This window comes from Camelus bactrianus, chromosome 8 (assembly GCF_048773025.1).
Source record: "Camelus bactrianus isolate YW-2024 breed Bactrian camel chromosome 8, ASM4877302v1, whole genome shotgun sequence".
In the NCBI taxonomy this organism is placed as follows: Eukaryota; Metazoa; Chordata; class Mammalia; order Artiodactyla; family Camelidae; genus Camelus; species Camelus bactrianus.
In genome coordinates, this window is record NC_133546.1 from 46,816,137 (window position 1) to 46,828,153 (window position 12,017).

General features: G+C 41.7%; 1 protein-coding gene across 4 annotated transcripts in view; it reads right to left on the reverse strand.

Annotated features, from left to right (window-relative positions):
* Positions 1 to 12,017, reverse strand: part of CRYBG1 (crystallin beta-gamma domain containing 1) — a 180,542-nt gene that overhangs the window by 60,319 nt on the left and 108,206 nt on the right. Inside the window, exon 1 of one of the 4 annotated variants that reach the window (XM_074368563.1) lies at positions 297 to 476. The exons of the other annotated variants lie outside the window; for them this stretch is intronic. Within the exon in view, the coding sequence (XP_074224664.1) occupies positions 297 to 299 (3 nt within the window). The 5' untranslated portion in view covers positions 300 to 476. Of the gene's footprint in view, positions 1 to 296; positions 477 to 12,017 lie in introns of those variants that run through there. 4 annotated transcript variants of the gene reach the window in all.

The window sequence follows — 12,017 nt, forward strand, 5'->3', positions numbered from 1 at the left end:
AGGACTACCTGCAGTAATTAAAAGAACCTGGAAGAGGCCAGACATGGCAGATCACATACTAGCATTTTTCATTTCTCCTTCCATCCCAAGTCTCGGAGGCTACCAGCCCTTACAGTACTCCTCAGCCTCCCACCATCTTCCTTCTACTCACAATTGCTTATGAATTTTAAGACGAGAGAATTTTCCAGCTCTACACAATAAAGGCATTGTGAAGTTAACTGATGTTAATGATACTATCCAGGTTCAAAACAAAGACAGTCAATGAAGAGATAACAAAACTTCAGTTAGTTTCTTACCATGATGTGGCTTCTTGTTTCCTTTCTAAAGACACCCCAAGGGACTATGAGAAGTGAAATGCCCCTGTGCGGGCATTACCAGGCCAGTCCTCCTTCTCGGAGCTAGCCTTGTCTATCCGCCTGCTTCCAGGTGACTGTTTAACTCTCCCCAGCTATCCTCCTGGCACTGTTGCTCTCTCCAGAGCCAGAGCCGAATGACAGATACTGACTGTTTACGTGAAAAGCACATTTAATAAGGGTGTGTTTGAGTCAAGAGTTGAAAGGGTTAAGGAGGTGCGCCCTTTTTTGGGTGTGACACCGAACTAAAATTGCTGAAAAGACAACAGAGGAAGTAGTAGGCAGTTTGGGGAAAGTTGCCTGGCATGCATTAAATTGGAAAACCTGATTATAGGAGACAGGAAGTGGAGCAAGAAGGATCTCTTAGCTTTGATTCTTTTTCTCTGGTGAACCAGGTCCACTTTCTTTCATGCTGAGTTTTTGTTATGTCTTGGTTTAATTCTAGCTTGATTTACTTACACTTTTAAAAAAGATACAAATTATATCCCATAAGCCACATACTATGTCACATTACAAAAAGTTTAAGTATGCAGCATAATAACAGAAAAGGTAAAAATTATGTCCACGTCATTAAAACCCAAACAATTGACCTATATATTCATCAATAAATATAATTCAATCATTATAAGTTACCATAACATTTGCTCTAAAAATTTCTAGTTTGTATATGTCTTAGCAGAAGTTTTCAGTATTTAGTAAGAAGTTTATTCTTCAATGAAATAGTCATAATACTATTAGACAAATTAATGACTTAAGTCTTTATTATTAGGCGGCATCAATCTTTGAAAACAGTGCTCTCTTATTTTCTTTGTCATGAACATCAGTATTAGAAACATTAACTGTCTACCGGCTCATTTCAACACACAAGTTTGTACTGATGATGACGAATGTGTGAGTGGCGTACTATTCTTCTTTTTTTATATTTTAAATTTTATAGTAAGTTATGGTGAAAAGCACACAGCAAACTTTGCCATCTTAACCATTTTTAAGTGTGCAGTTTAAGTGTACAGTTTACAGCTCAAGTGTAACTGTTTTTAAGTGTGAGCTACTTCCACATTGCTGTGCCACAGATCTCTAGCACTTTTTCATCTTGCAGAACTGAAACTTTATACCTACTGAACAACAACTCTCCATTTTGCCCTCCCCCCAGCCTCTGGAATCCACTATTTTCCATCCTGTCTCTATGCGTTGGACTACATCAGATACCTCAGAAAGTGGGAACATAAAAGTATTGGTCTTTTTGTGACTAGCTTATTTCATATGGCATAACATCCTCAAGATCTGTCCATGTTGTAGCGTAAGACAGGATTTCCTCCCTTTTTAAAGGTAGAATAATATTCCATTGTATATATCTATCACATTTCCTTTATTCATTCATCTGTTAGCGGATATCTGGGTTGCTTCCACTGCTTGGCTTTCTGAATCATGCTGCAGTGAGCATGGGTGTGCAAGTATCTCTCCAAGATCCTGCATTCAATTTTGGGGGATATACATCCAGAAGTGGATCCTATGGTAATTCAGTTTTAATTTTTTGAGGAGCCTTCATACTGTCTTCCCTAGCAGCTGAGCCATTTTACATGCCCACCAACAACTTCTCCTCACATCTTTCTTCTCTCACATCTTTGTTTAACACTTGTCATTTTTAGCTTTTCTCATAGTGGTCATCCTAATGATTGTGAAGTGGTACCTCAATGCAGTTTTGATTTGCATTTCCCTAATGACTAGTGATGTTTAGCCAACAAAGAAAGCATGTCTTCTTTGGGGAAATGTCTATTCAAGTCTTCTGCCCATTTTAAAAATCAGATTATTTGGAGTTTTTGTTTGTTTGTTTTAAAGTAGGACTGCTATTCTAAAGAAAAGTTATAAGAAGTAGATAGCCACATTTATTTAAAAAATATAATACAAATTTCTCTCAGCTTGGCAAACTCAGCTGTAATTTCCTTTGTACTCATCTGTGTAAAAAGATAAATTTTGAATAGATGGAGAGTTAAACTCTTCTAAAAGTAAATATATATATCTTAAATAATTACTTAAAAATGTTAAAAGGTTTATTTATGAAAAGACTCAATGGTCATTTGCCAATCATAAGTGTATTTATAGAATGTCACACTAATGATTGCAGGGAGGCTCTTATATTTCATTTCTTCATTCAACAAGCATTTATTAGTTGCCAGCTCTCTGTCAGTTTGTGCAGATTCAGGACTTAAAAGCCACAGTCTCTGCCATCAAGGAACTCACAGTTCGGGTAAAAGGGAAGGAAGGAAGACAGATGTGTGCAAAGACAGAGCAAAGCAACATTATTGTTTAGAGGTGTGTATTGGATGCAGTGGGCACATGATGATAGCTATCATTTATGGATGGCCTGTGTAAAAAAAAGCCATGCTTTCTAGAAGGAATGGTGTTTGAATTAATACTTAAAATGCATGCATCCTAGCTATGGGCTTTTTCTTTCTTCTCTTCTTTCTTTCCGAAGAAGTATTATGGGGGGAGGGGGGTAGAAGATAAAATCCTTATAGTCTAACATTAATTGATTCTGTAGCATTTATACGAAAACATTTATTTGGTGATATGGCTATATATTTGGTGATATATAAGTATATATATATATATACACACACACATACACACTTGACAACATAATCTGAAAATAAGAATTCTTCTCCTGACCCAACCTGGGCAAAAAAACTACTAAACAATTATTATCTTCTATAAACTATCTACCATGTACTCACTCGGTGAGGGGTAGAGAACATAAGGCTTATTTTGACTTCTAGAAGCTTATAGGCTTGTCTATAAAACAACCACCAGTGTGCAGGCAGGCATATAATTAAGTGCTAAAATGTGTGGAAGAGACATTTGTAATGCTTCAAGAGTTCAAAGCAGAAGAGATGAGTGAGGGTGTGCCAGAGACTGTGGGAAGGACACGGGGCCAGCCTTGAAGGATAGATTTAATGGGGCAAGGGTCGAGGCACAGCACTGCAGGCAAGGCGGATGGCCAGAAGAAAGGCAGTGAAATGACATTGGGTACAGGGGACTCCCTGGAGTGGCCGGGAATAATGAAGGTCAGTGGGGCAAGTAAGCAGAAGGTTGAAGAAGTAAGACTAATTTAGTTTGGGGAGGGCCTTGAAAGGCCGGTCAAGAGGCCTGGGTGTGATGTCCAGAGAAATATGAGATCTTTGCAGGTTTCTGGGCAGGGAAGTGACATGATCCAAAGCAGTGTCAGAGGAAGACAAGCGTGCAGGCTTTGGGGTTCCCCACTGGATGGGGACCTGGAGTCAGCAGTTGAGACATGAAGGGATAAAGAGTGGAGTGACCACAACTATGGAAACAGAAGGACAAAGAGAAAGGACCAAGGGAAGGCAGACACTGAGAGGATGACTCCCAAGAGCTCCAAGATGCCTCAGAGAACACTGGGAGGCTCAGGAGTCTGCCGTGGGTCATGCTGAACTTAAGGGACAGTAATATTTCCACGTGGAAATGTCCACACACCATCTAGGGTAGAACTGGAACCCATTTCCATTCTCGAAGCTATACATCTACACTTTTATCTGAAGCCTGAATCAGTCTCATATTAGATCACCATTTGGTAGGAAAAATAAAAGTAGCAGTTTGTAGCTGGCATCGCTGGCTCTGTTACAGGGGCCAGAAGTCCTGTAAAAGAGACTAAGGACCCACGGGTCTGTCTTCAGCCACCATTAGCATTTTACAGCTCTGGGTCGCAGTCAGTCCTCTGCCTGCAGTCTCTCCCAGGTGTTTCATCCACACGTGGCCCCTGCAGAGCCACCTTTGTAGTGAGAAGTTCATTCATCAGCATAAGTAATGACTACCCTGACAAGACATCACTTTGTTTAAATAAAGTGTTTGAAAAAAGGTCATGCTTTGTGATTATCATAATGAACTAAATAAAAATAGCAAGAAAGTGGTTTTATTTTTAAACAAATCAGGAAATCCTCTTGCGAAAGGAGTGTGTGTTAAATGAACAACGCACAGGGATGAGAGGAAGAGCTGCCAGTTCCGTTTACTTTCCAGACTCATTCGAGGTGTTGTACTGTCTCACTGGAGCACGTTTTTTTTAACGTGCAAATTGGAAGCCAGTTGGGTGCTCAGTGCCAGCAGCAGGGCTCTTCACAGGGTGTGGGACAAGGTGAGAATCCGGCTCACCCGTCTCCTGCTCCTCAGGCCACCTTCCCCAGGCCACCTTCCCCAGGGGTCAGTCCAGCTTCAGGACTTTCCTCACCTGCTCATTCTTTCTCTACCCATGTGGATCTGTATTCTGGAACAGGAAGGTAGGGATTGGGTGAAAAATTCCTGCCCTTGCTTCCAAGGCTGAGTCTCTGCAGAGCACAGAGGTGGGGCCAGATACAAAAGAGAGCAAAATTGCCAACGCATCAATTTCTGCCCACTTCTTTGGCTCTGCCCTTCCATATCACATTGGAAAAAAGTTCACATTCAACATATTTCAGCTGCTAGTCACAGACAATGTGCATATGAATAAATGTAGTGCATGTGTTCACAGAGCCCAATGACTCTTCTCAGTGCAAAAATTAAGCAGGTAAACTTTAAACTTTTGCAAAAGAAATTCATCTTTAAATTGCCATCCTTTTTTTTTTTTAATCTACTCAATCTATTGCATTAGGTTTTGACTAGTTCCTCTTTCATAATCCTCCTGCTCACATGTTCCCCTCATTAACTGACTACAGAATTTTCTTTTCTTATTCCTTTAGCAACCCCGAGACCAGGCTCAAATCTGATTTAAAGACTGTTGTGTCATAGCTGTTGCTTCCCCAAAGCTCATCTTTTAGGGGAAAATTGCCTCCATTCACACCAGGGTAACCTAGGGATTCTCCTAGCTGTATTTAGAAACTGGCAGCATTACACCACCCCACCTCTGTGGATAAATTTGAATAAAAAGCTGGGTATGATTCTGAAAAGGAAACAACACTGTAACGTGAGGTCATTAGACTGAAGTCTCCCCTGTGGTTGGCTTTCCATGCCCTGCTGGAGGCATTAGTTTCTCCAGAGCAGACCAAACTTTCCTATAGTTCTTTACCTGTTTCTCAATCTATGCACTTTTTAGATGAATATTTAGTCTGTTTCCCAGCTATTAATAAACAAACTCACCTCTGTCACTTACATAGGATGATTTTGTGTTCTTGTGTCTAGATAGAATAAAATGAACTGAAACCAACTCTAAACAACATAAACTACAACCAAACTAAAATGCTTCAGAATAATTATTGCTTTCCTTTTCAAGCTACCAAAAAAAAAAAAAAGTGGGGGAAGTGTCTTCTATCATAGACACTGCTTAAAGACTTTTACGTTTAAAATAGTAATTAATTTGAAAAATTTCCTATTATCTTGAAGTAATTTGGGGTCTTGTGACACAATCAAATTAAAAACACTATTAAAACTGTTGCTCAGGGGGTGGGTATAACTCAGGGTAGAGTGCATGCTTAACATGCATGAGGTCCTGGGTTCAATCCCCAGTACCTCCATTTTAAAAAATGCGTAAGTAAGTAAATAAATAAATGTAATTCCCCTCTCCCCTACCAAGGAAAAAGAAAAACAAAGTAATGAGAATTAAAAAAAAAACTGTTTATCAAAAAATATTTGTGATGGGAAGAATTCTAAGATAGTTCCTGGAATTCCCACGGGACGGTGTATGTGCCCGGTGTGATCCCCTCTCTTTGAATGTGTCTCTGTGAATATGATGATGTTATATGATGTCACTCCCAGGATTAGGTACATTATAAGGCAAAGGTGATGCGATTTTGCAGATGTAATTAAGTTCCCTAATGAGCTGACTTCAAGTTACTCAAAAGGGAGATTATCCTAGGTAGACCTGACCCAGTCAGGTGACCTTTTAAAAGAGCATCTGGAGGTCAGAAACTGAAAGCATCAAAGACTCTCCCTTGGTGGGTTTTAAAAAGCCAGCTGCTTTGAGTTCTAGAGCTGCAAGGAAGTGGACTCTGCCAACAACCTCAAGAACTTGAAAGAGGGCTCCCAGACTGATGAAACTGCAGCCCTGGCTGACACCTCGATTGCAAGTTTTGAGACCCTGAGCAGAGAATCCAGCTAAGCCTTGTTCGGACTCTTCACCCATGGAATCTAAGATAATAAAATGTATGTTTTTAGCTGCCAAATTTGTGATACTATGTTATGTAGCAATAGAAGACTAATTCAATAGTCAAATAGTTATTGGCCACTTTTCACTCACTAAGCACTGGGATACATTTTGCAATATATTTTTTAAAAGGTCTAAGGATTAACTCACATATTTGAGAAACTTTAATCTACTGGGGACCATAATATAGGCACCTCTATGAGGACAAAATAAAGCAGCATGTGAAAGCGGCGGCACAAAGTAGTGTTTGAATAGTTTTATTAGGTAGAAATGGGGTGGCTCAGTATCCCAGGCCAAAGGAAGAGCACAAGCCAAGCACAAGATGGAGAAGTGAGATGTCCTGTTTAGGGAGGTGCCAGTGAAACCCTCTGGCTAAGACAAAGGGTTCCCCTGGAGGTTGCTTGGGACTTTATTGGGGAGTAATAGCGATCAAGAGGCAGCCATGGAAGGGATCAAGAAAAGCGCGTTTATGCGTTAACAAAGGTAGCTAATGTCTGGTTCTCCTTGTGAGTGGAAAGGTTGATGGCTTTCTTGGCTCAGAAGAAGAAGAGGGAGATCCTTTGCTCTCTCCTGGCTTTTCAGATGTTGATACTCTCATCTCCTCTGTTTCTTGCTTCTTGCTATGCAGTAAACACTAGGTTTTGTTTTGTTTTGTTTTTTTCCTTCTCTATGCTTAGGTACCTTGTTTACTAATAGAAAGGAAATTTCCAAACACTAACTGGATCCATTCCGTTATGAGGTGGAGGAAGGGCACACAGCAGCAAGACACACCAATCTATTTGCTGTCTTCCATTTAAGAGACTCATAGGAAAGGTGGGGAGGGGCAGTATACGGGGAGAGGATCAAGAGGAACAAACTATTGTGTATAAAATAAGTTACAAGTATATGGTGTACAACACAGGGAATATAGCCAACATTTTATACTAACTATAAATACAATGTAACCTTTAAAAATTGTGAATCACTATATTGTACACTTATAACTCATATAATATTGTACATCAACTATAGTTCAATACATTTTCAAAAAAAGGGACTCATATAGGATGGGTCTCTAACAATAATCAAACTATGCAAAAAAGAAGGTAATCATTTCAAAATCTGTGCATTTTAGTGGACAGATATCTCAAATAAGATGGCCCTTGGTTTAGCAGATATTTAAAAAATATTTATATATTGAAAAATAGGACCAATCAGAGTAGGCAGCATAGATCTTCATGAAAAAATAAAAAGAATTTGAGGGAGTGAAGACTGGCCCCTAGAAATAGTGCAAGTTTGAGATCTTAAGAAAAAGGGCCAGTGAGATATTCCCAGTGTGGGGGATGGCTGAGGAAATTTTATTAGCAGCAGGGACCAATATATGATTTTCAGTTGTTGGCCACACTGTGCCACCCCTTCAGCAAAAGTTTGCTGTGTGCAACTGTGTGGGTGGTGGTGCTTTAGAGGAATCAGGAATGGGACTGGGGTCCATGTACAGGCTGACTGGCCAGAGGCAGCATGAGAGGAGAGGTAAAAAGGGGACTGGTCACTCAGGGAAGGGTCAGGGCCAGAGGTAGGGGCGGGTGGGGAGGACTCTGGCTTTGCCTAGCATGTGGAAGGGGGCTTCCCTTTTTTTATCGGAATGCTGAAGGACGGGTGCCCTCCTATAGACATAAGGGACACTAGATAGCAGATGCTTGTATTCTGTTTTTAAGAATTTCAATCATAAGGGTTAACTGTGTCCCATACACTTCGCTAAGTGTTTTATATATATAATCGCATTGCCTCTGAAGAGGTACTTGTTATTGTCCCCATTTCCAAATGAGGAACCAAGTTCAGAGTAGGTAAGTGACTCACCCAAGGACATAGAACTAAATGACAGTGTCCAGGTTCAAACCCAGTGCTGCTGGGCTCCCAGTCACATGGTCTTAACCACCACTCTCTACCCCGGCTTTCACCACCCCACTGTCCCATGGACCACTCTGCTTCTCTGGTTCCCACTTGTCTTTTCTCACAATCTTCTTGCTTGTCTTCCTCCTATCAATTTCCTTTTTAAACACCACTCCCTCCACCTTGAATGTAAATTCCACTGTCTCTTGGGGGCATCCAGCGTCTTCTGAGGGTGCCTCTCTTGGTATGTTCTCATGCCATAGTTACCACGTCACGGTCATTGGGTAGATACTCAGCTTCCTGGGACATGTTAGGGGAGATGTGGCTGAGGCCACACAGGAGGAGGCAAGGCTGGTTGCTCATAAAGGTAATTCATATGTTGGGGCCTATAAAATGGAGGCTGCCCAGCAGCCCAGCCTTACAGGAAACACTTATCAAGGAAACCTAACACCAACCACAATCCTCCAGCTCAGCTGTAGGCGGCTCACCTGATCCTAGAAAACAGGACCTGCTGGCCTGACAGGGAATCCCAACCTCCTAGCCAAGCATGCCCTGTTGCCACGTTGTGGCTTCTAACGCTCCATAAAACTCGCTCTTGCCCAAAATCCCTCCAGAAGAGCCCCACTGATGGGGAGGCCCCATACTTCCCCAGCGTATGGATTGCTTTCCCATGAATAAGGGCAAACTGCTTACTAAATAGTATTATTCTTGTCATTTGACAGTGCCATCTTGGAATAGCACTGGTCACACTGAATGGTGATCCTTTTAAAACCATAAGTCAGGTCACGTGCCTCCCCTTCTTAAAATCCTCCAATGGCTTCCATGACATTCAGAAAGAAATTCAAAGCTCTTACAGTGGCCCTGCCTACCTCTCTGCCTAGTCTCAGACTCATTCACTGTCCTCCAGCCCCCATAGTCTTGTTACCATGCCTCAACCATGCCAAGGGCCTTTGCATGTGTTGTTCTTTCTTCTGGGATGCCCTTGTCCCAGAGAGCCACACGGGCAGTCTTCACTCCACTCAAGTCTCTTCTTTCTGTGACAGTTCATCCTGTCTAAAACAGCACTCCCCTGCCATCATTTCTACTCCCTCTGCCTGTGCTGTTCCCTCCAGCACCCGTCACTAGCTAACGATACATCTATTTGATTGTCTTCTGTCTCACAGTCAGAATGCGGGATCCTGGAGAGCAGGAACTTTTCTATCTTATTCACCCCAAACCCCCAGTGCCTAAAAGAGCTAGCTCCTCATAGGCATCCCACAGACATAATAGGTACTTGAAAGACATTTGCTGAATGAATAAATGCATTCACAGAATTGTTCTAAAGTGAAAGGCTTGACTGAGGCCTGGTGAGCACATAAATGCCTGATGTGGAGAGAAGGTGCACCAGTCAGGTCATGTAAGCAAGTGCAGGGAGAGTGGGAGGATTTGATGAGAGTCTAACAACAGGACAAAAGTGTGTGCAGAGCATGGAGAGGCCCCAGAGGTCGGGTCCTGCTCTGGGGCTGCTAACTGTCTGAAGGGCAAAGAGGGAGCCGCTTCCAGGACAGGCAGATGGAGAGGGTGGTTCTGCGACATGGCCAGCCTGCAGCAACCAGGCGGGGAAGGGGCCTGGGAGAGTAGATGCCCTGCCTCCCCTCCTCCCCTCCTCTAAGCTCCTGGTAAAATGCCCTCTGACTGAGCCCATCAGGAAGCCATAAGGCCAAAGCCAGAGCCAGAGCAGGGTGGAAAGGGGTGCAGAGGGACCTGGGGTGCCAAATGGAGGATCTCCAGCTGAGAAGGCAAAGGAATCTGTGGGAGCAAGCCTTGCCTCTGCCTCCTGCTGTTTCTGGAGGAGATGCAGATAAGATTAGGGAAAGGAAGGGTTGGAGGCCTCACCACCATAAAGACCAGAATGGGTCTAGTCATGATCTCAGCCTACTGGCTGTTAAGTAGAATTATCAGCTGGTAAGAGTTTGTGATCATTCTCTTCATAAATTTACTTTGTCAGAGGGACAGAATTCTTCTGAGCTAAACTCTCACCTCCACTGAGCTAAACTCTCGCCTTCACATTTCTTTTACTACTCAAATCCTCTTGACAAACACCAGGCTGCAGTGAGCAATCCTAGCTTGGTCACAGGGTCAACCAGGCCCGCCTGTGGCCCACACCATCTTTGCCTGCCATGCTGGACCTAATTGGAACCACTGGACCTCAGGCCTTCTGAGCTTTCTAATTCCCCTAAGTCCTGCCAGTCAGTTCTGCAATTATGTCTTCCCTGACATCATACCACTGAGAAAACAAACTATATTTCTAGCAAAAAACTGGATGATGACCTCACCCGATAAAAAATAACTCAAAATAGATCAAAGACCTAAATGTAAGAACTCAAACTACAAAACTCTTAGGAGAAAACATAAGTGTAAATCTTCATGAATTTAAACTTGGGAATGTTTTTTTTTAACATGTAAAGAACCAAAAATATATTGAGAGAGATAAATTGGACTTCATCAAAAGAAAAACTTGTGCTTCTAAGAACACTAGCAAGAAAGTGGAAAGACAGCCCACAGAATGGGAGAAAATATTTGCAAATCATGTATCTTATGGGGGTTTAGTATATAGAACTCTTACAATTCAACAATAAAAATACAAATAACCAAATTTAAAAATAGGCAAAGGACTTAAATAGACATTTCTCCAGCCGTAATTACCATGTCACGGTCGTTGGGATATACAAATAGACAGTAAGCACATGAAAAGATGCTCAACATCCTTAGTCATTAGGAAAACACAAATCAAAACCACAATAAGATACCACTTCACTCCCACTAGGATAGCCACAATCAAAAGAGTGACAATAAACTTTGGTGAGGATGTGGATAAATTAGATCCCTTACATATTGCTGGTGGGATTGTAAAATTGCAGCCACTTTGAACAGCAGTTTGGCAGTTCTTCAAAATGTTAAACATAGAAGTACCATATGACCCAGCAATTTCACTGTTAGGTATATGCTAAGAACTGAAAACGTGTCCACACAAAAAGTTGAACACAAATGTTCACAGCAGCATTATTCATAATAGCCAAAAAGTGGCAACAACACAAAAGTTCATCAACTGATGAAGTAATAAACAAACTATGGCATATTTGTGCAAGAGAATGTTATGTTGCAACACATACTACCTACTGGAAGAACCTTGAGAACATGATGCTAAGGGAAAGAGGTCAGACAATAGACCACATATTGTATAATTCCACTTATATCACATATCCAGAATGGGCAAATCCATAGAGACAGAAAATAGATCAATGGTTGCCAAGCACTGGGGGGATACAGGGGTGGGGAATGACTATGGACAAGGTTGCTTTTTGGAGTGATGAAGATGTTCTGGGATCAGACAGTGATGATGGTTGTACAACCTTGGAAATAAAAACCGCTGAACCACTGTATACTTTGAAAGGATGAATTTCATGGTGTGTAGATTATTTCTCAATTTTAAAAAATGGATGATGAACAATAATGAAGTGAGACCACTTCCAGTGTCCTGATTGCCCCAGCCTAAGGAAACTAATGAAAGTAAAATAAAATCTCAAGTTGCAAGAAAAAAGCTATGGGGTACTGGCACAGTGCTAAGGTCAAACCTCTGAAAGCACCACAGGAGGCCTTCTCACTCTTGTTCTAAGGGCGGTTGCAGAAAG